The sequence below is a fragment of the Blennius ocellaris genome, assembly GCF_963422515.1.
Source record: "Blennius ocellaris genome assembly, chromosome: 22".
In the NCBI taxonomy this organism is placed as follows: domain Eukaryota; kingdom Metazoa; phylum Chordata; class Actinopteri; order Blenniiformes; family Blenniidae; genus Blennius; species Blennius ocellaris.
The window spans coordinates 11,377,544-11,401,375 of record NC_137671.1 but is presented as its reverse complement, the minus strand read 5'-3'; the positions used below and the strand labels follow the sequence as shown (position 1 = coordinate 11,401,375).

The 23,832-nt window shown below is 43.1% G+C and overlaps 1 protein-coding gene across 1 annotated transcript in view; it reads right to left on the bottom strand.

Moving 5' to 3' along the window:
* Positions 1–867: 867 nt before the first annotated feature.
* Positions 868–23,832, bottom strand: part of cacna1c (calcium channel, voltage-dependent, L type, alpha 1C subunit) — a gene marked incomplete at its 5' end in the record, with an annotated part of 194,491 nt that continues 171,526 nt past the window's right edge. Inside the window, 21 exons of the mRNA XM_080518084.1 lie at positions 868–1,763; positions 2,247–2,415; positions 2,498–2,606; positions 2,772–2,868; positions 3,726–3,823; positions 3,932–4,074; positions 4,190–4,318; positions 5,953–5,979; positions 6,222–6,589; positions 7,504–7,644; positions 7,933–8,060; positions 8,610–8,711; positions 8,835–8,937; positions 9,251–9,347; positions 9,454–9,581; positions 10,687–10,849; positions 12,307–12,398; positions 12,774–12,839; positions 15,122–15,259; positions 18,033–18,122; positions 22,926–23,009. Coding sequence (XP_080374210.1) covers positions 1,209–1,763; positions 2,247–2,415; positions 2,498–2,606; positions 2,772–2,868; positions 3,726–3,823; positions 3,932–4,074; positions 4,190–4,318; positions 5,953–5,979; positions 6,222–6,589; positions 7,504–7,644; positions 7,933–8,060; positions 8,610–8,711; positions 8,835–8,937; positions 9,251–9,347; positions 9,454–9,581; positions 10,687–10,849; positions 12,307–12,398; positions 12,774–12,839; positions 15,122–15,259; positions 18,033–18,122; positions 22,926–23,009 — 3,027 coding nt within the window. The 3' untranslated portion in view covers positions 868–1,208. The remainder of the gene's footprint in view (positions 1,764–2,246; positions 2,416–2,497; positions 2,607–2,771; positions 2,869–3,725; positions 3,824–3,931; positions 4,075–4,189; positions 4,319–5,952; positions 5,980–6,221; positions 6,590–7,503; positions 7,645–7,932; positions 8,061–8,609; positions 8,712–8,834; positions 8,938–9,250; positions 9,348–9,453; positions 9,582–10,686; positions 10,850–12,306; positions 12,399–12,773; positions 12,840–15,121; positions 15,260–18,032; positions 18,123–22,925; positions 23,010–23,832) is intronic.

Below are 23,832 nucleotides of genomic sequence, written 5' to 3'. Positions count from 1 at the left end.
TTGGGGCAGCAAGTCGGTGTGGCCAAACGAGGAAAAGTGGTGGTGGTGGTGGTGGAGGAGGAGGAGGAGGCGGAGCCAGATCAAGGTGACAGACATAGTGAGTTTGTCTCTCCCTGGAGTCGTACCGACCAGAAAAAAAAAAAAAGAAAAAGAGAGAGCTGGCTCGCTTCCTTTTTGGCCAGAGAGTGTCTCTCCGCCTGTGCCCCCCTTATAGTCGCCTCTGTTGTGGCTGTTGCTCAGATCCTTCCCCCCCCCCCACCCCCACCCCCGTTGGCAGGGGGTGGTGTGTCACCTTGAAATCCCACCCCCCAGGCTGGCAGGGCTGTGCTCCAAGGTTCCTTAGCTTTGGAAGAGGAGGAGAAATTAGATTTCAAACGGGGTTATTCTCAACCGCCGTTTTAATCATTACAGCGCTTCATTCATCAGTGAACCCAAGAGGGAGGCGTTGACCTTTGACCTCAAGTGGGCGCGGTCGGATTGTAATCCTTAACTGACCCCTCCACAAGCTGGTTTGCTGTCCCTTACCGGGCATCATGGCGGCCAGACAAACAACAGTAGCACAACACCGAAGTAGGCATAGGAAATGAAAACGTTAAAACACTCCACATCTGCAGGACGCCCATAAAAGGACTTCCTGCCTTTTCCTAGTCACTCACTCCATCATTCATGTTTTTATTTGTCTGGGGGTTTTTTTGTTAGGTTTTTTTTTTTTTTTGCTTGTCTCTACATTTCTGCTCTTCTCACTTTGAGGACATAATAAAACTGTGAGGCACTTTAGAGACACACACAGACATGTGTGGAGAGCACATACATACACACACACACATACACACATACATACACACAGAGAAATCACATTGACACTCGCGCACGCACGCACGCACACACACCCCCAAGCATACACCCAGATAGTAGATAGTGTTGTACACTTTAATACAAACAGTCCCACTCATACTAACTCATAGAGGCCAACAAAGTTGTAACCAGGTGTTTCAAGTTGCATCACTGGCCGCCATCATCTGAATCGGTTATGTCTTGCAGGGAGGCAGACAGTGTGTGTACTTGTGTTTGTGTGTGTGTGTGTGTGTGTGTGAAGGGTGGGGACAGACAGATCCAGCTGCGGCGCTGTTATCCAGCACTGACAGACGTCAGTCTCTGATGATGTCGGAGGGGCCAGGTTGGCCATTTCGAACCCGTCGAGCCGTTTCCTACAAGCTCGTCACACACTCCATATCCTCGTCCTCCAACAGCCCGCTGTTCCTCTGCCGTGCTCCTCCAATCACAACTGAGCTTCTGTGGTGCCCCTCCTCCTCCTCCTCCTCCTCCTCCTCCTCCTCCTCCTCTACCTCCTCCTCCTCCTCCTCCTGGTCCTCCTCCTCTCGTCCTCCTCTCCCCCGAGCTAGCAGCTCCTGCCGCTCCTCTACAGAGGACGGCTCGTGGGCGGAGCCTCTGCTCCCCGCAGCCTCTCCGCCGCCTTCACTGGGACTCAAGCTGACCACTCGGTCCCTGTGTGTCGCTGCTGTCACTGGCGCCGCCGCCGCCGCCGCCGTGGGGAAGGGGAGGAGGTTGCCGTTAGGGCTGTGCTGAGAGGTGGAGGAGGTGCTGGACGTGGCATTTGTGGTTGTGTTGCCGTTGAGAATGTTGTTGGCGGCGTGCTCCATCTCCTCAATGGTCATGTCGCAGGCGTCGGCCAACTCGGCTTTGGTTGCCTCGATGAACGAGGGGTCCTGGGCGAACTGACCCAGACCCTCTGATATTAGCACCTTGAGAGCAAGAGAGAAAAAAAGAGGATTTATCTGTTTTGTTAACAAATACATCGTATTGTAAGGTTCTCCTATTGGTTTTTAAGGCCTTCATAAGTTTACAACACTGCAATGTCTGGTGATTAAATCTGAATAAAAGTCTTTGCACGGCAGTGAGGAACGTAAAAGTCCTGTCAGAACTAGGAAAAGCTAAAAGTTCCATATAAAGAGAGATTTAAAATTTTAAGCAAAAAATTGTGTTGCAAACATTTTTACAACCCACTAAGATATAATGAAAGTCAAACGCTTTGAAGATGTTATCTTTAGTATTCTGGAAAAGATGATCAATGCACCAGAGAGTAGCTCGGTCCAACCTTGAACTGAACAGTGTTAAAGGAGGGTCAGGATCAATGAGCTATACTGCGAGCAGCCACTAGGGGGCTTTCAATGCGTTCAGCTTCACTTCTGAGGAGATGCTACATAAATCATTTTGGATGAACTCACCGCCTCCACCAGACTGCCCGCGCTGCCATGGGTCAGCGAGCTGGGGTCTTTCCCCAGTAGCGACGGCACGGTGAGTGACACCGGCCGCGGCGCTCTCTGATTGGACGCCGACGCGCCGGGGGTGTTGCTGGGACTGGGCCCCCGGCTGTTCCCATTACTGTCGCTGTACCTGCGAGGGAAGCCAGCGGTTGAATGAAAAATCTGCAGTGAGTGCGTGAGGAGCAACATGTGAACGATGCAGGGATTCTTACCAGGGCCCACAGTTGACCGAGGGCAAGCTGGTGTTGAGCTTTTCATGGGAGATGGAGCCCTCTAGCCTCAGCGACGGGACTCGCTGGTAGGAGGCGTCACTGCCCTGGCCTACAGAGAGAACCAAATACAATAGAGTTAATGGTTTCAAGAACCCTAATGTATTGCTCTGGTAAAAGAGAGCCGTCATTAAATGCAGATGTAATTGCTTGCTGAAGAAATTAGATTTTTATTTCGGGACTTGACGGAGCAGCTTGTCGGCCTCAGTTGGTGTACCTGTGGGACTGGCTGGAGGCGTCGAGCACAGCCGACTGAAGAGGGTGGGTGAGTGACTCCTTCTTAGCAGAGGACTCAACCCTGCCACTGCCAGAGCCTGAGGGAGAAGAGGGCAGAGAGCGGGGCTGTTGGAGCTGTCAAACAAAGCTGCAAGTTCACACGTTGTATTTAAAATGTGTGTTTGTGTTTGTGTATAAAGGCCATTTCACACTGCAGGCATAACGATTAAACAACAATAAAATGGCAACCGTTTATTTTGCTTGAGAAATATTAAGACTGGAATACAAAAGTTCAATTGTGGGCTCAAAAAAAAAAAAATACACACACACACTGGCCCCGAAAAAAGGCCACACACTCTAATATTTCGTTGGACCGCCTTTAGCTTTGATTACAGCACACATTCACTGTGGCATGGTTTCGACAAGCTTCTGTAATGTCACAAGATTTATTTCCATCCATTGTAGCATTAATTTTTCATCAAAATCTTATATTGATGATGGGAGCGTCTTACCACTGCTCAAAAACCATTCCATTGATTGGTTCATTGGATCCATCGATTGTTTGTATTACAAACGACGCAGCAATAAATCTTGTGTTTGATCCACTGCTCCTGCTGTTTAGAGCCGGTCTCTTTAAAAGCTGTTAAAATGCATGGGAGTCTGTGACTTTCTTTGAAAGAGCTGCTGGATAGGACATACGTGTTTTGTTTAAATATCAGAGTGGTTTTCCAACCGAATTATGTTGAAATAAATACAAAATGAAGGGGAAAGATGCAGTTTAGCCATTATTTCTGTGTTGTGTCCGTGTTATTCACGATCTATTTATATTGCGTGAACTTTCTTATAGAGAAGAGAAAAAGCAGTGTATTTACAGCATAGTTAATGAATTCTTTAAAAATACATCCAAAAAGCCTTTATTCTGAGTGGCTGTCCTCAGGCTGTGGGTGCTTGCTACCTGATGATGTACTAGATGTAAAGGTACGGCCGTCTTCTGGGAGACGTCTGGTCTGGACTGCCTCCGGAGACACTCCAGATGGAAGGATGATCTCCGCACTGACGCATACACACGTGCACACACACACACACACACACGCACAGGCATGAGTAACGTGGAAAAATGAGTTTCAAAAAAGCACGACTAGGCACTTTAATTCACGTTACCCAGAGAAGTGGGGCAGAGGAAGACCCTCCGTGGAGACTGCCATCCTCCTCCTCCTCCACCACTCCCTCGTCTTCTCTCCTCCACCTCCTCTGTTTCCTCCATGGGAGTCAACTGCTTACATGTTTCATCATGATACACGAGCCTGACGGGTACACACACACACAGAGACGCACCACGAGAAAGTCAGACGAAACGTGTGATCGGGCCCAGTTTTAGGCTGACAGTGCAAATTGTTTGGAGTGCCTGTCCGACAGTACATGTCAGATGAGAGTGAACGGTCGTCCTCGTGGTACTCCCTGTCGTCAGCATAACTCTCATCATAGGTCTCCTCTGTTGACCCCTCCCCTCTTCGGATGATTGGCAGATGACTGTCACTCGAGTCCGAGCTAGCGACACACAGACATCAGAACGAGCGGACAAACGGACAACAACACAAAAAAAATGAACATAGACACACACATACACACACACACACACACACACATCACAGATGGAAGAAAACGGGTAAACAAGTATGCCAACAGATGTAAACACAGAAAAAAAAGCAGCTGATTAGCAAAACACTCAGACAGGAGCTTTGGAGGAGATGGGAAACCCACGGAGAGTACTGCATGTGGAGGAAGGAAGGCAAAGAAGAAGAAGACATCTGAGGAGGAGCGGGCGGGAATTACAGCTGTTTGTCGAAGCAAAATGGTGGATGGCTTAAGAGGCAACACCTGGAATATGATCAACGATGGGATGACTGTGAAGTTCAGACATCTTTAAAAACAAAGCACAGTAAGGCGGGCTTAAATCTGCTAATGCCGCTGGCTGGTCCTCGGAGGGCAGTACTTTATAGAAAGCCAAGAGGGAAATTAAAGAGGTGCTTAAACTTGTGCTGATGTAATCTTTCCAAGTGAAGCTCGATAAAGTTGAAGAATCAGATGCTGCTGCTTTACTTCTGTTCATGTCCACATCGATGGATGAAGATTTTCAACTAGAATAGACAAGAACTCCTGTTGAAGCACAGCCTCATCTAAACCTTGAACATAATCTGTGTTAAATTAAAGTGTCTTTGTCTCAAAGATGTCCTTCCACCAGTCACATCTATTATCATACGCCAGACTGAAGCTTTAAGGAGGCATTCTGACATTTGAATTTTAATCTTTTCTTCTTCAGCAGATTGTTTGTGTGATAGTTACAACATGTCAGCATTTCAAAAATATCTGCTGAGGATTTCGTTATTTATATATATATATAATCATAGTTTGCAGAATCCTGTATTTTTTCAAAAGATTAAACACTCATAAACACACTGTCCTTTGCCTATTTTAGGCATCAAAACATACATTTATCTTAAGAACATTCTGCTGGAGATAAAAATAAAATTTTTTAAATGCCACGATGCCTCTTGTCTCAGCGACTTAAAGCTGCCGCAGCAAACTCTGGGTTAGAACAGCAGTTGATGGAAATCTGGCTGGAACTTTAATGAAATCCAAAGGGATGGGAACGCCGATAGCCTGCCTCTGATGAAGCACACAGCTCTACATCGCATGTCGTCTCTGACTAGCAAAAGAGGATGAGTGAAAGTTTATCACTGGAACATAACCTGTTCAGCTAAAAGTGGAAACCCCATGACGTAACATCAGGTATTAAACCCCACACAAACAAAACACGTGTGGAAGAAATTAATTCAAATGTTTCTGCGTTTCTATGCAAATGAAGATGAAAGAGCTGGCATTGTGTCTAACCCAGACCTGCCTCAATATACAATAGAACAGCACCAACAGAAGCCCTTGATAGGAACGTTTTGGCCACGTCGCACCAAACAGTCCATCTCCGGCGGATTTTAGAGGCGCAGCATGTATGTAGCCTGTCCATATCGGCTTTAGCGGCTAAAGCAATATGTGCATAGCAACAAGTGTCGCTATAGCACCTGACGGCTGTGCTATTTTAATGCAGCATCTTTTACTAAGGGGACTAACACATCCATGCACGCAAACACGCACACACTCGCTCTCACTGTCCCCTGACAACATACCGCATTAGGGTGTCATAAAAACACGTCCTGCTCGCCACCAGAAACAAAAGACAGGGAAAGAAAGAAAAGCAGGTGGGAGGTAGAAAGTGAAGGGAAATAGTAGAATCATTTACGTCCATACTGAGATATAAGACATTGAATGCTACTGCAGAGATGAAAGACTCATTCTTGCCTTAATTCAGGGGGCACTTAAAGTAGGAGGGACATCAAATACTCCAACGTGTGTGTTAGGCTGCAGATGGGCGACAGCGTCTCTGGTCCACACTCACCTCTTTGGAGGAAAGCACCATGCAGATCTGGGCAGCAGGATGGGGGTGAGCGGCTGCCCCGTGTGCCCGTCCACGGTGCTTATCGACGGGCTGGGGAATCGGCTGATGCCCTGTGTGGTGACCCCGGTCACCATGCCAGTGTTGTTGGCATTGTTGATGTTGGCGTTGGAGCCCGACGAGGAGTACGAGGAAGGGGTGAATGTGGTGGAGTCCATGAGCTTCTCGTGAGACGGACTCTCGCCTTCGCACGGCGAGCCCTTCTGGCTGATGTGCAAAGGACGCTGGGTAGTGAAGGACTGCGGGAAGGAGCCGCGACCGTCGCTCTGGTTGTAGTAGTTGACGTGGTTGCCGAACAACCCGCCTGTACGCTGCGGTGGTGAAAGCAGGATAGGGGGACAGAAAGTGATGAGAAGAGAGGATGGGAGTAAAAATGAAAAAAAACAAAAGGTGAGTCAACATATAAGTTACAATATTCTTGCTATCTTTCAGCGCACATCGCTCAACTCAAAGGTCATGACTAACGCTGTCACATTCAGTGCTGGCAGCAATACAACTTTACTCAGCCACGATGGAAAAGCAAAGCAAAGGCATTTTGTATCGACCCGAGGAGAAATATTATTCACAATCACAATACAGATGATCTCATGACCTGACATCAGTAACGGAGGAGAATGATGAGACTAAATGAACCGAGTCTTTAAATATAAACGTTAATTTTACACGTACTTAGTTTCAGTAGAATGATAACATTGACGTTTGCTATTGTGGCCAAACAACACTCAGAACAACCTGTTTGACTTTGATTGTGTTGGCTAAAATATACCATGACAATAAAATCACTGAGCAAACAAAATAGAGCACATGAATGTCGCAATGGTGGTGATAATGGGAAGCTGATTACTGACTCACCCTTGCAGCAGACGAAGCTTTGTGCGTGCGTTTGTGTGTTTGAGTGCAAGGCTGAAAAAATGCTATTGTGTGTTTAATATTTTTGGTTTAATCTTGGCAAAAAATATTGTGTGGCATTTTGTGACAGTTAAGTCTGAAATCCCACGGTCAACTACATTCAAATCTGGATGCAGCTCAGTGTCGGCAGCGGTTTGTAAGCAAGCTGTGTGGTGAAACAATGAGGCTTTTTAGGTCTTTCTGACTTTGAGCACATGCATGTGTCGGTGCATGGAGCGATAGTGCGGCTTCAAGCTGGCGCAGATCATCTCTCGCTCGCTCTCTCGCTTTCTCTCTCTCTCTCTCCGGAGAGTGAGTGAAGGTGTGTGTATCCAACCTTTACCCTGAAGATATCATCCTCAGACGCTGCCGACACGGGCTCCTTTAGGCCTTTATCCATCTCCTCCTCCACCGTCAGGTCTCCTGAGATGGCCCTCCTGATCTCCGGACCGATGTCATGTAACGTCCGCAGGCCCGCCTAACACACAGGCCAAGCACAGTGAAGTTTTATTTCATTCATTTAAAAAAAAAAAGTAAGCCTGCTACACACACACACACACACACACACACACACACACACACACACACACACACACACACACACACACACACACACACACACACACACACACACACACACACACACACACACACACACACACACACACACACCACATCCTCCTACATGCCTCATTGAGAGCTCGAAATCACAACTTCAAAATCCACCTCATCTGTCTATTTGTGTGCAGGAAGCATCTCCATGTACCTGCAGAGAGAGGGCAGTTTTGGGGGGCACCTTGGCCACCAGCCCTTGTTCTTTCCTCTTCTTAAACTTGCGGAAATATTCCTGGATGAGGAAGGTAGCGTAGAACTTTCCGACTGTGACCTCGTCATCTGTAATGCAGAGAAACAGTGTCAGCAAAATTAATTAGTACGACGACGTTGGCTCAGAAAAGCTGCTGATAAGGATTTAATTCCCAGCATAAAAGAAAATGTAATGTTTGATTCTCAAACTGTGGCGATACCAGTGATATACAGGCTCCATCTGGTGGTATGTAGAGGAATGTTATGATTATTATTGGAAAAAGAAAATAGTTTGGAAATGTTTAATAAAATTTTTAATATAACTATGGTCTTTCTTGTTATAGATTTGTGATTTTCTGTTGTGAGGCTGTTCATCCTTCATATCGTTGTTGCAAAACAAAAAGTTAGGATCAATGAATGACAAACAGCTGTTCGAGATAAAGAGGTGCTGCTCTTAGGATGAGTTAAATTGTCTTTTAAAACGCTGCTGCTTTGTATAGAATGGCTGTAATAAAAAACAATAAATAATCGCATGGTGGCATTTGGAGGTCTCAATATTTTCTAAAATGGTACACACTAAAAAGTTTAACAAACACTTGTAAAGACTATTCATACAGTGGTATTGCAGTGTATACATACCACCAGCAGGGGGCACTACTTGATCCAATAGCTTCATGCTGGTTCTCTTCCAGATCTTCTTCACTATTGCTCTCAGTTCTTCATTGGCCTGCTCCAGGTTGCCTGCACACAAATAATATCCAAGCTGTAGATTTAAAGGCGTATTGCAACGGTTGCACGGTACATTAACAACAAAAAAAGGGTATGTGTGCTTGAGAGTATTCATGTATTCAGTATCCATGTTACCTTCCGTCTTGATCCTGAGTGCTGTTCTGACCAGGGCGAACAGCGTGGCGTTAAACATCACAGTCCCGTCGCTGTTCAGAGGCATGTTCATCGACACCAGGCGCTACACGAAACACAAAACCAAAGAATAAAGGCAGAAAAAAACAAAATATCAGATGGAATTTAATAAAGTGCTTCATTAAAATAGTGTAAAAACAAGCAGAAGTAGTTTTTCTTCTTCAGCATGCACAGTTTGTTGTCAGTGGACAGTTAATGTTGTTCTGGGCTGCTTATGTGCGAAAACATTAAAACAAAACGTGATACATTTTTTCCCACTACTGCCAGATCTTGAAGTACATTTTTGGGAAACGTATACCGGAGATGGTCTCCACCTCTGCAGCCTTCACACTATAATCAGCAGTTTGTGTTTTCTGTACCTTGCAGGCCACTCTATGCGGACACAGCTTTCCGAAGCCGAGGGGAGGCTGGATTCTCCGGAGCAAAGTCACCACATCCAGATGTTTTATTCTCCCCCTGAAAACAGCACGGCAGTCGCTTTACAGAGCCTCTTTACACAACCTCTCCCCACGACAGCGCACATCGTCTGTTTGTAGACGTTGTCAAACCGCCGTAAACTTACTTAGCTTCGGGGTCGTATTCAGCCCAGATTCTCTTGAATTCGTCCAGATGGTGCGGCCCCAGGATCGACCAGTCACGCGTCAGATAGTCAAAGTTGTCCATGATGACGGCCACAAAGAGGTTGATGATCTGGAAACAAATCAAGGCTCGGTCAGTCATTCTCCCATCAAACTAACTCTGGCAAGTCTGTAAGTAAACTTGAAAGTCACTGAACAAAGACAATATATTATTATTATTATTATTATTATTATTATTATTTGGCAACAAGTCAAGCGATGCTTCAACTGGTCAATGCTGCTCTTAAATATGTTAAATGACTTTGATATTATCAAAAGGCTCGACAGACGAGAAGTTTACAATTGTGGTTTTTTTAACCCCCCCCCCAAATTTTTTACAAACAATGTCTGAAATTCGTCTTTAATACGGGTGGGGTCAAAGGTAAATCTGCACAGTGCGTATGTCACATACGGGCAAAGCTATGGTGCAAAGCATTATGGAGCCGACTTAAGGACTGAAACAAATTCTATTTTTGCATGTAACCCTGCACATCAGTTAATTCACTTTATTTAGTGTAAAATAGACTGCTGGAATCGGATTGACAAAAAAATAGGTACCAAAAGGGTATTCCTTTAATCAGATTCAATCATTTCTATGCTCAGGGTTTATGATTAAAGACGATTGGAGGGCTGTTTTGAGCAGGTGGTGCCAGATAAACGTGCAGATGAAAATACTATTCACTTCATTAAAACACAAAGATCTAGAACTTACTGTTTCAGTGACGGTAAATGTCGTGGTATAATGGAATTAAAATGAATGTTACAGGTGTGCATAGTGCATAGAATTGAGCATTATTGTGTAAAAACAAGAAATCTTCAATTTGTGCGTTGCTACAGTCATACTTATGTAACCCGTCTATTGCCTGAAAGCAGATAGAAATAGGGCCCTGAACTCGTTAGCATAAAAATAACAGAATAATATTAGTTTTGGATTTGAAAATTAAGAGTACCAGGAAACAATCAATGGCAGCCGATGATGGTAAGTAGAGTTCAATGTTTAGTTTTTTCACCTTTAACCTCAAAACAATTCACAGCCAACAATATGACAAAGAAATCTTAGTAAAAGTTAACAAATAAGTATGTATTAATGTTTTCCACTGGGCTACACTTACAAAGATTATTTAATCCTAGTGTGCCTTAACTACAAAAATAAATAAATAGAAAAATGTGACTCCTACCAGAAAGGCACAGAGCATGTAGAAGCTGACGAAGTAGATGATGGCAAACTGGCTGCCACAGTCCTCGTGGATCGCGTTGTTTTCATTGGTCGATCCCTTCTCGCACGGTCGATTGGGCGAGCACGCCAGCATGATCTCCTGCCACGCCTCACCTGTTGCACATCTGATAGACAGACGCATGCACACACCCGCACAAATGCGTGCGCACATCAACACAGGTGGCATGCAAACACGAGACATGCGTGCACAGGTGCACACGGAGGAAGCATACAGAGCGACACAGTCACGTTTATGCATGTATGCAAGGATGCATACAAGCAGGTCGTGACGCACACACGCACACACAAATAATTGTAAGGACAGAAAAGAGGGAGACACGTGCATATTTTAAACACCAGTTTCAGACTGAGAACAGCATTAAAAGAAAAGCAACTGATTCACAGTTGTGAATCAAACCCTGATACACTGAATTTACAGGTGTAAAGACACTATAGATTTTATATGTGATAGATTGAAACCGACTTCCATTCCGAATACTTCATTGCATTTAATATTTTAACTCAGCCGGTGCTCGTTTGCAAAGTAAGCCATTTCTCAGGATCCATAAATATGTTACTATGTGCTGGACTTGAAATATGTCACAAACCACGAGCAAATATGAAGTATCCCAAGTTTTGCGTCTCTCTGAATGGAAGCGCTAAGCTATGCAATGTTCCATGTAAGGGGGTCTGCTTCGAAAATGGACGGACAGAAATGGTGTTTTCTACATCTAATTGGGAAAATACAAGTCGAAAAAAGAAAAGCGGGGTCGCAAATAAGATTGAACACATTCCTCTTCCTTCAGTTTCGTTGCGTTTCTTCCCCTACATGGAATCTTACCAGCGTCGCAAGTGTGAGGTGTCTGCATGTGTCTCCAGGCAGATTAAATTCATAATCAGTGGAGCCCTCTGACAACTCTGCAGATAATTGGCTCATGGAATGGAGCAGAATATTTTTATCGAAAATCAACATTAACTTCATGATGCACTGAAATTCGTGGTTGACGTTCAGAGATGTTGTTGCCCCCTGAAAGGCGGCAGTGAGATGATCTCGCAGTTAAAAACTGACAACACCTTTTCTCACAGCGGCTTGTGTGTGCAGGGTTAAGTCAAAGAGTCAGCTAAATTTACAGCGTGACATTTTCAGATATCCTGGCCTGTAATTAACCCGCTGCATAATGCAAAGTACAGAAGTGGTTTCATTGTAAGTGGATGTGAATCTAAGAGGTTATGGGGGAAAAAAAAGGTTTTATGCAGGATTATTAAAGTTTATGATGAGATGTTCACTTTAAATCTCTGAGTAAAGTGGATGCATCATGGAGACAAAAATCAAAAAAGAAATGTTTATATACACCTTGTGGATAAGAGTGGTCATATATTAACATATACACATGGATATGTGACGTTCATATACATACAAGTGTATCTAAAATCTATTAATGCATTTTCTCTCCTTAGTTTAGTGTCCATCATGTTATGGTGTACAAAATAATTAAAAATGGATGTTTTAGTTGCATGTTCACTGTACAACATTTCCAAATTCAAAAATAAACTACAAGACAGAGGTAGTAGTCTTCCTCACCTGAAGAGCAGCAGCACTGCCTGAGGAAATGTCTGGAAATTGTTGTTCCTGTTGATCTGTGTGTGGTCCTGCAGCGCTATTTTACCAAACATCTGTACAGGAGGGGGGAGGTAGTCACAGCACACAGCACATGATGTCAGCATCGGCAAGAGGAAGTCAATCAGCATTAGAGGCCAGCCGTCCACCAGCAAATCAAATCAAACGGCCTCCCACTCATTACCAGAGAAGGAAACTACACAACAGCTTGTAGGAGAAACAGGAGGACAGACAGAGAACAGGAACAGTAGAGCGACGGAGAGGGAGGGAGGGAGGAGGAAGAGTGACAACCGGACTGGACAGGAACTCTGGACGACAACACTCCAGGACGAGAGACACAGAACGAAAGCTTGCTACAGGAGAGAAGGAGAGAAGGAGAGAAAAGACAACAGGGGGGAAGGGGGGCACAGGGGGACACATCAACAGCTTACCTGCATGCCGATGACAGCGTATATGAAGAAGAGCATCACTATAAGCAGAGCTACGTAGGGCAGAGCCTGAAGAGAGGAGAGAGCCATCAGTAACGGGCCGTCTGCGACCGTACCCATGCACCGAGGCTGGAGTCCATTCACTTTCATGCAAACCTGACGCGGTTCCACGTACAAATCATTTACCGGGTAGCTTCGGTGATCACGCTGACTAACTTATCTGCTCATTTCATGAAGTGAAAGTGAATGGATCAGCAGTCCCATGTGGCACAACACCAAAAACAACGCAGAACAAATCATCTGACTTCAGAGTGAATAACCTCAATAAAAGTACAAACTGCTCTCTGCATTTAGCCAGCAGGTCAGTCCCGGCATGGTGCGAATGGAACCAAGCAAACCAGATCTTTTCTCGATCTTCAAGCACCGAGGCAAGTTTGAGGAACTGAGCTCCTGGCTAATGTTGCTCCTGTGCATGGAAGATCAGGACCAAATCATGACGAATAGAAAAAGTACAAATCGAACATTTTTTTCCAACCAATCAATAGTAAATTGCGATGTTTGTTTTTCATTTTTAACATTTAACTGAATGACATTACTGTCACATGACGTGGCCCATCTCAGCGAACACAAGAGAGAGAACAGGTCATTTTCATGTCTCCATAACTCTCTATCAAATGATTTCATTTTTTGGTGGAGTGCTCTGTTAATCTTATCTAACGCTTAACCTGCCTTACAGGTGTAGTACCCTGTTTACCTCACACATTACTGTACACATACGTTTGTTCATTTTCTGTTGTATGCACAAGGTTTTGTTTTTTGGGACAAATAAGAATTGGTTGATTTAGGTTTTTCCTATTGTTATTGAATGTAACATGCACCATTCCGTTCGCCCGTAGGGAAAGACAGGTGTCAATCAAGGAGGGATATGTGGGTGACATTCTGACTATTAATCTATGAGGCCTCCTTGATTGACACCTGTCTTTCCCGATGGGCGAACGGAATGGTGCATGTTACATTCTAAACAATGGGAAAAACCTAAATCAACCAATTCTTCTTTGTCCCAAAATACAAAACCTTGTACATACAACAGAAAATGAACAAACGTATGTGTACAGTAATGTGTGAGGTAAACAGGGTACTACACAGGAAATGGTGAGCTCTCAGGAGGTTAGTAGTCGGGTGTAGGGTGTTTGAGAGTAACAAGGGGGAGAGGGAGAGAAAATGAGAGGGGAGTGGAGTAAAGAGGGGGGAAAAAAATTGCCTTTTTGTTATGAGTTTTTCCCAACTCTATGTCCCTGCTTCCCTTCCTGGCTTGTCAGAGAGACTCCTAAACCTCCCCTCCATTGCCTCACACCGCCCCTCTTTCCTTTCCTCCTTTAAAAACCTCCCTGACTGCAACAATAAGGAGGGATGAGGCAAGGAAAGGAAAGTTGGCTTGTGGAGACTCTCATGGGCTGGATTTACACAAGAACAGGGGCAGTTTTACCCCCCTGTGTCTCAGATCTAATAACAAATCTATTCCATAATGAGTGTTGTACCTTTAGCATTTTCTATTTAAAGTCTGTCATATAAACTGTTAAAAGCAAAAGTGTAATTTAAGGATGCGTGATCTTGTCATCATGCTTTTTACAAGGCGTTTGAAGTCACTTTCAAATAAGGTTTTTTACTTTGAACCCATTGTTTTTTAAAGTTGTGATCATAAATGATATATAATCAGTATATTTTTAGTTTTCCAGGTGGGTCTTCATATTTAACGGGTTTATTATTTCTTCACAACCAAAAAACAGGGAAATTGGCGCTGAATAAATAGAGATATTAAGCTTTGGCAAGACTTTTATAGTCGATGCTTTACAGCATCGAACACAAGGAAAGTGTGGGAGAAGAGCCTAATGATTCTTGTTCAACATGGTTTAATCATAAATATTTTGTAATATCCGTCTGCAATTTAAGCACATTTCTCCACTACTCTTATAAAGTCCTGCAGCTCCCTGGTGAACCTTTGGGGAGGTCCAATCCCTCAATTTGAAAACCAATTCTTAAAATATCTACAATGTATTTTAGCCTGTTTCTGTAAAATCGGTCTGTTTGCTATCACGTTATTTCTACATGGGGAAAAAAACCCAACAAATTTGTGTAGATGTCAGTATTGGTAGCAGCAATCATTTATCAGACATCTGGTAAAAATGCAACAACATGCCTCCCTGTATAAATTTAGTTCAAACACGCCAATGATCTGTAAAGATAAGTAATCTGGGCCACAGGAGGGTTAAAGCATTTTTCTCTCCACCACTTGTGTCCTGTGTAAACCCAACCCGCCTGCTCTAGCATGTTGTGTCCGGTTCTCCCCTCACTTGGAAGGATTTGATGAAGGTCCACAGCAGGGTCCGAATCCCTTCCCCGCGAGACAGCAGCTTCACCAGCCTCATCACGCGGAACAGCCGGAAGAAGGTGATGGAGATCCTGGCGTTCTCTTCAGAGTTCTGCAGTCCCTTTTGGTGGGGTTTGGTGTTTTTTTTCATTGTATTTTTTTTTTTTTTTTTAAGAAAAAACACAGGACGCATGGGAACACATGCAAATAGGTAAGGGAGGGAAACACACCCACACACACACACACACACACACACACACACACACACACATAGATGGTCATACACACACATGCATATACAGACACAGATAATATTTACATGCATATTTACACCCACACAGGTATGGATGTAAATATGCATGGAACACACACACACACACACACACACACACACACACACACACACACACACACACACACACACACACACACACACACACACACACACACACACACACACACACACACACACACACAGAGTTAATAAATGGAAATCTGCGTCCTACAAAATCCCATCAAAATCAACTGACAAGAGAGATCTGGGAGAGAATCGGGCAGTCATGCTTATTCTTGTGGCTTCTTGGAAAAATCACACGTCAACAAATAGCTCAACAAATCATCCTGCAGCTTCCTGAACCAGCTTCCGTCAGCTGCTGCTCCTCCCTATGAACTCGATACGTCCAAATGTGATATCTGACTTCGAGGAGTTACGGGACTTGATGTCCTCAAACCTTGTTAAACCAATTTCTTGCTTCAAATATTAATCCTTCCTGCTGTGCTGCTCACTGTACATGACCATCACATCATCACAGAATGACGATAAAGAAAACACTCCTGTCACAGTGTCTACATTTCATCGTCGAGACATTTGAAAACAAGCACGACACACTTTTTGGGCTGCTTGACGCAAATCTGATGAAGCTGGAAAATTAAGTTATGCTGCACTGCGATAGACTAAAAATCTAATAGCTGAGAATAGTCCAGAGAGTCTTTCATCGATGTGGGGAGGCACTTTCATAAATCACTGATAACAATTCACAGCAGATACAGTACGAAAATCCCAGCCTGTAGGCCGGTTCCCGTTTCAATAAATCACGTGGGAAAGCTAATTGTTTGTCTGTCAGAGAATCCGGCCACCAGGAGGAACAATCTGAGGACAATATTCAGCAGGATGAAGATATCACTGCCGAATGCATCACCTATGATCTCTTCATCGCTCCCATTGATTTACTGTGATCTTTTCAAAACTGTCCTCTTTTCATTTGCAAAGTCGGTATGCGATCCAACGCTTTGCATGCGCTTGAACTCATTCAAATATATCTTAGCAAAGTCCTAAAGTGCAAGGTCGAGCGAAACTGTTTTCTAACTGTCTATTGTGCCGCTCGTCATCCACAGGAACTAACTGCACAATGAAATATTCAGCCATCTCGCTGAGTGCTATTCTAATACAGATTTATTTATTTATGCCGCTCCTGCTCTTTCTTCCGGGACAAAAAGGCGGAAAAACAAAGGCAACATCAGGGTTTGTGTTCAGCTTGATGCAGTTAATATAGCAAATGAGCACTCGGCTAAGGATATTATTCACAATTTACATCACAAACAGAAGCTCAGTCATGCAAATCTTCGATGATCAGTTCATACAAGCACAGAAACGTGAGCTACTCTAACAGCTCTAACGATTTTGCTGCAAGATAATCAACATCCACACACTTCCACCAACATGTACTGAATAAACCGGACTACATAAAAGCCATATACCAAGACGAAACCACCTTTGTTCCCTGTAATAACTCAATGTCACACACAAAAATATAACTCCCAAAAAAGTAGCCTCATCCTCTCTGACCTCTGAATCTGTTAGTGTTTTTCCAAGAAGCCATCATTTCTTCATGTTAATCCCACAGAGAACACACAGCGTGCTCCAAGAAGGACTCTGCCATTCTCCTGCACATCTTGGCACAGTTTGGAATAACAAATGTCAAATGTTACTCGTCAACGTAGCGCAAGGATTTTTTTTTTAAAAGTCTAGTAAACCGTTCGTCTATGACTCTGGTGGAAGAAGGCTAAAACTTTGCTTTCTTTAAAACTAATAAGGAGTATTTTCTGATGTAATTGTTGACAAGTAACTCAAGACATGAGTTGTCCCGAACTCCACCAATAGATGAGCTGAAAAATGGCACATCGTCCAGAGGAGTGGAAATCACAATTCTGTACTGCATGTAATACCACAATTGGACCACAGTGGGCTCCACTGCATCGTAGAGACAGTGGGGAGGGGGGGATGGGGGGGAAGGGGGGGGGGTTGGGGTGTACAGTGACAGTAAGTGTAACAGAGGAGGACAGAGAAAGAGCGAGAGGGCAAAACAGAGAGACTGATGATGAAGACTGATCTGAATTATGCAGAAGAAACAAACAACTTGACCGAGTCATTCACAGATAGACAGACAGATAGACAGATAGATATAGATAGAGTGATCATGATATCTTGTATTGATGGCAAGGTACGGAAGAAATACCACACCCAAAGGGGGAAGATAGGAACAAGTTGCAAAGCCATGGGGTGGGGGGGTTGCCAGTCAAAGAGAAAGTCACAGTACTAGATTCACACAATGGCTATACAATAAAGTGTCCTTCATGACACATACATATATAAATATATGTATATGAAGCAACAACATCAGAACTATCACTCTGGACATGCTGCAGAAGACAACAGCACCGGCGAGAGGAGGAGGAGGAGGAGGAGTAGCATGAGGAAGAAGCAGCTGACCAGGTGGATGGAAAGTTTTAGGGTCATACCGTGGACGGCATAGCAAAGGGAGGGATAGGAGGATGAGAGATGGAGAGATGTCGGAGGAGGTAGGAAGGCGGGCGAGGTTACCGTCAGAGCGTACCATTGGCCTTACCACAGGGGGGTGAGAGGAGGAAGAGGAGGAAGAGGAGGACGAAGAGGAGGAGGACGAGGACGAGGAGGAGTCAGCTGGCTTTAAGGAAAGGCAACAAAGATCAGCACCAGAGTAGCGCCTCTGTGTGTGTGTGTGTGTGTGTGTGTGTGTGTGTGTGTGTGTGTGTGTGTGTGTGTGCGTGTGTGTGTCACTATGCGTTTGCCCATACGCGTGTTTTACTTTCTTTGTGAATTGCGTTAAGTTTGCACACAAAAAACCCCCAAAAAGTTACCCACAATCCACCAGAGGAGTGAAGGGGGAGCATCTAACTACTAATAGAGACTCAACGTGTCCTCTGTGAGGGTCAAAGTGTGTGTGTGCGTGTGTGCGTGTGTGTGTGTGTGTGTGTGCGTGTGTGTGTTGGGGAGATGGATGGGCGCCTCGGTAGCTATCTGTTTTTCTTCCTGCCAGCTGATGCTACAGTGCAGAAACAGTCACTAAGTTCAGGCTGGGTTTACCAAACGCATCTTGAATTATTTAAAGTCAATCTTTGACCTGAGAATAGTTAAAATGCAAGTAATCAGAATAGTAGTCAACCCCGGGAAACACATTACATCCATTTGAATCTACTTTCAGGTCAAAGCACGATCACAAAAGACAACAATGTGCAATTATAAGTCATTTTGACTCATAAAAAAATGCTGGATGCTTTTGGAAATTAGAGCCCAGGTGTGTTTACACACTGTCGAAAAGCAGACGAAACATTTGAGATGTTTTAGTGACATAGATGAACGAGAGCAGGGGTGTCAAACAACAGCATAAGGTTGATTCATAGTTCAAGTGCAAAACATTAGAATGCATTGTGCATTACATCGGCTATTATTGGCAAATTTGAATTTCTGAAGAAAATAAAAATAATTAAATTCAAATTAACGCATTCTCTGTTTTTCTACAGCCTCGATTGCTCATTTATAAAAGCTACGTTATGACCTCTGTTCTTACTGAAATTTTAGGAATAGTTACACTTAAAATCCTCTTTCTTTTTTTTTTTATAAACTTCCCAAAATTATGCTGCGGGCTGGATTAAACCATTTTTGCTGAACCGGTCTTGGCCTGCGGTTCATATGTCTGACACCCCTTAACTACGAGTTCAATCTATGACTCAGGAGCTGCTTATATTTCTTTAGTTTCGGCCTGGAAAAAAAAAAACCTTCCTACAAAATAAATGCTTCATTACTACCGGTCTTCTCTTTGAATAAAGAAAGTTTACATTAACTTTGAGAGACAAAATAAAGAAGACAGAAAGTCAGAAAAGAAAGCAAATGGAGGTAATAGGAGAAATGATAGTAAAGGGAAAAAAAAGAAAGATATAGAATCTTGCTAAAATAAAGACATGAAGGAATGAAGCATTTTTTAAGGTTTTTTGAAAGGTATGTAACTGTATGTTTGCTTCTGATGAGGGGGAAAACTGAAGTAGAGGAGTGAAGGGAAGGAAAATGGGAAGGAAGGAGAAGTCGAGGTAGAAATAAATAGGAAGGGAGGGAGCAAGGAAGGATCTGTGGGAGGGAAGGAACTAAGGAAGGAAGGAAGGGAGGATGAAAGGAAGGAAGGAAGAATCAGTGTTTCACACCAGATGTGTGAGACGAATCTGTGTTTGACTGTTGTGTGATGATTGAGGGCCAGGGTTGATTTAAATTTAAATCAGAATTAGCTCTAATTTCAAACTGAAAGGAAATGACACAGAGGCAAATTAGACCAGAAATAACTTGTATATCTACATGTTTAAAATATAAAACAGACCAACTAAAAAGACTACAGTGAAGTTGTGGCCTGGGAGGAGTTACAACCTCATTTAAAATTCATTCGAAATAAAAAAAAAATAGGGACTTTATATGCAACTTTAAATGAGTAAGTGTGAGTTACAATGTGAGTTACAAAAATCGCAGCTCATTGGATCTTTTTTGTTTTGTTTTTTAAAATTGTGTTTGAGCTGTTTTCTCACATTGTACAACATTTTCAAGCAAAAACTTCATCAGTTCAGTCATTTCAATGGGTAACATGCGTGTCATGGAAACGTTTCACCCAATAGTCCAGGTTCGTACACCTTGTTGAGTCTTATTCTCATTAAACCGTGATACGCAGAATTAGAAAATGGACTGTTCTTAAAAAAAGACATGGAAGAAATATATTTGATAGAAACAGTTTTGAATATATAGAATAAGATTCCTTGACCCCTGAGGGCACGTGTCACACATGAGAGACCCATGTTACCCAGTCTGCATTTCAGGAAGGCAAACCAACAGGAGAAACACGACAGAGAAAGAGAGGAAGAGGAAGAGGAAGAGAGAGAGATAAACATCCATAAAAAAAGAGGAAAACGCTCAGATAGACGAGGAGGAAGATGAAGAGGAGAAGAGGAGGCATTCCAGAGAGAGAGAGAGAGAGAGAGAGAGAGAGAGAGAGAGAGAGAGAGAGTGAGAGGGAGAGAGAGAGAGAGAGAGAAAGTAAAAGAGAAACAGATGCAGTTCATACCGGCATCGTCCACAAGACACCGCTCAGAGCAAACCACTACCGAACTGTTCACACTACTTCTACTCAAGCCAAAAAAACAAAAAAACAAAAAAAAACTAAACAAAAAAGAAACCATACAAGGTTTAAGAAGCGCCCGCAGGTTGCTGGGGGAGAGAATTCAAGACCCGGGATTCAGGGCAAAGTCTGTTTCGGTGACCACAAAAAAGTGCAGCTCGTTGAAGTCAACAGGCACCCAACAGAGCAGCAGAGTGGATGCACTCCAATACGTTTTTGGACATTTAATATTTACTGAAAACAAAGTGAAGACATCTTAAAAAAAAATATTTAGCTTGTTACTGCACTTCGCTGTCCACTTAAAACAAATTCAATGAGAAGACCGCAGCTTACTGGCTGCTGATGTTAGAAACTGTTTTGTGTTTAAAAAAAAAAAAAAAGCTTCAATTGTGAAAACAATAAAATGCAGCAGCAGGCTAAATCTTAAAATGTCCAGATGACAGGGTCCCAGTTTAAAAAAAAAATGAAAAAAAAAGGTCTAGAGATTTCACAGGTGCGGAGGGTTTCTTAAAATCCAAAATCCAAATGATTGAAACCGCCGCAGAAGAAGAAGAAAAAGAAGAAGAAGAAAAGAAAGGACTAGGGGCATGCCTTTAAATTAGAAGTATAAGAGGATAAAAAAATTAAACGCTCAGAAAAAAAACTCCAAACCAAATAACCAAATTGATTAATTTTTTAGTAAATAAATCAATCAAATCAATGGCAAACTCCAAACCAAAGAGTTAGGTGCAACATCAGTGACTTGTATAGATGACAAAGGTGCATATCTCTGGCCTGTCAAGGTTAATCTCAACTGTGTGAACAGATAATTGTCTGTACGTATCATTATTTGTGCTTTACATTCACATCTTTTCAGTTTCTATAACACTAACTGATTCTAGATCAGCAAGTGAGGCAATTGTGTTGATCTAAACTTATACAGATTTCCTTGTGAGAATGTTTTTAAACCACATAGTAAATATAGAAAAAATACAATTGAAGCAACGAAACAACTTAAAACCGTGCCGTTCATATGTTCTAAAGTTAACTGGTTTTCAATAGAATAAGTTTCCACTTGATCAGACGTTACATAATCAAAACCATGAGCCGTATGTGAATCTTAAAGTTACGACGTAGCCGATAGAAGATCAATAAACTCGCCGTCTTGCCCTAAATGAGCTGCTACTTAGGCTCCTTTAAATGTTTTAGGTGAAACTTGAAATGTTGTGTATTAAAATCGTTAATGTTTTTGTTTATTATCATTATTAGTTGATATATCATGTTTTAAAAGTCTGAATGCCTACATTACATTTAACCGAATGATATAGTTCGGTAGAAGACACAAACATTATCTTGTAAATGGAGTAAAAGTCCAGTGACACACGACAGGACGAACAGCTCTTTCCCTCTCCCATGCGTGAAACACCAATTATCTCTGGAGTGTAAATACAATAGACACTCAACATTTGACTTGTGTTTGAGATATTCATTCTTATTCATCGGCGCTGCTGCTGACCATAGGGCCTCCACCTCAATGATAAATGAATTCATACATACATTTCCATAAATTTTCACCGGTCCTGAGTAAATCCATTTCTGGATCAAATTGTTCGCCACGTCTGCAAATGACAATCTGTTACATGTATATATAAAAAAAGAAATTATAGAAATGTGGCTCTTTCCTGAATGCAGTAACAGGCCTGGATATAGCACCTTTGTATCCGTCATGCTATACAGTGTCCATCATGCCAGGGGAAAGCGCCGCCTCCCCCTGTGGCACTGATGAAGGATCAAAGAAAACCAATGTGGAAACCAAACCAAGTGCTGGGAAAATGCAGTCGGTTCTATTGACAAATGCAATAGTTTCTGATGCTACTGATGCTGAGCAGACCGAGGCATGAATACCCATCTGAAGCCGCCAGACTTTTTTTTTTTTTTTTTTTTAATGTACTTTGGTGGTGGAGGAACACCAGGAAAAAAAAAACGGTGATTGAAAACTAACTTTCTGTAAGAAGAAAAACAATTTTTTTTAAAAAACTGATCATTTCATCCAGATGTGAAAGTAAAAACTATCACTTAAAATGACAAACCCATCCGAGAGGTCAAAGTTCCCTGGCTCCGTGTCGCATCTGGCTCCGTTATCCGCCAGGATTTGGAGTATGTGCAGCCATCTTTTGAGTACAAATACTGTGCGGCTGAAAGTCGCCTAATGATTCCGAAGCATGCGAGATGAGTATCAGCGCTCGGTCTGTTTGTGTGTGTGTGTGTGTGTGTGTGTATGTGTGGGAATGGCAGAGCAGGCAGGCGGGAAGGGAGGGAGGGAGTTGGACTACTTACGTTAACCTCAGTGATCGCTATGTCAACAATGCTACCCACAACTATCAAGGCATCAAATGTGTTCCATGCATCAACAAAATAATGCTGCGTAGTGGTGGAAAGAAAAAGAAAAACAACAGAAGAGGACAGAACATAAGACATTGAACAAAAAAAGAAATAAAAAAATGGGAAGAATGGAAATCAAAGGAGAGAGGAGAAAAATAAGATAAAAAACATTACATACATGTGCACCGGAGTTTTTTAGTAGAAGAGAGGGTCAAAATTAAACAACCGAAAAACGAAAAAGGAGGGGCAGTCTGGATTAGATGGACAGCAGAGGAAGAGCAGCGGCAACTGGTCATGCTCGTCCATGAGAGGAAATGTCAACAGGTACAACAGCAATTTGCAACAAAATCACAACCACCCGCCCCGAAAAAAAATGCCCGTTGTAGCAGTTATTAAAAAAGAAAAAAGAAAAAGCTGAGTAAGGCTGTTTGTGATTTGTCGGTTAGTTTGGTTAGTGAGGGGATCAAACCTGAGCGGGAGTCACAGTGTGACCAGACCAAAAAAAAAACAAACAAAAACAAAACAAACAAAAAAAACAAACATTTGAGATATAGAAACACTTTGTCTTCAAACAAAGCTAAACCCTGCCTGTATTCTCTGATAGGCTCGGGAAGAAGCTGGTTCAGGGGGTCTCCCTGAGTGGCAGCGGCCGTCTTGGATTTAAGGACGGAGGGGGAGAGAAGGACGAGGGAGGAGGAGGAGAAGAAGAAGAAGAAAAGAGAGAAGAGGCTGACGAAGAAGAGGGACAGATGAGGAGAAACAACAGCACAAGACACAGCGGAGCCACAAAGGAAAGTAGAGTGGAGGGAGATAAAAGATTTAGAAGACACGAGACACAGACAGAGAGGGAGGGAGAGCGAGA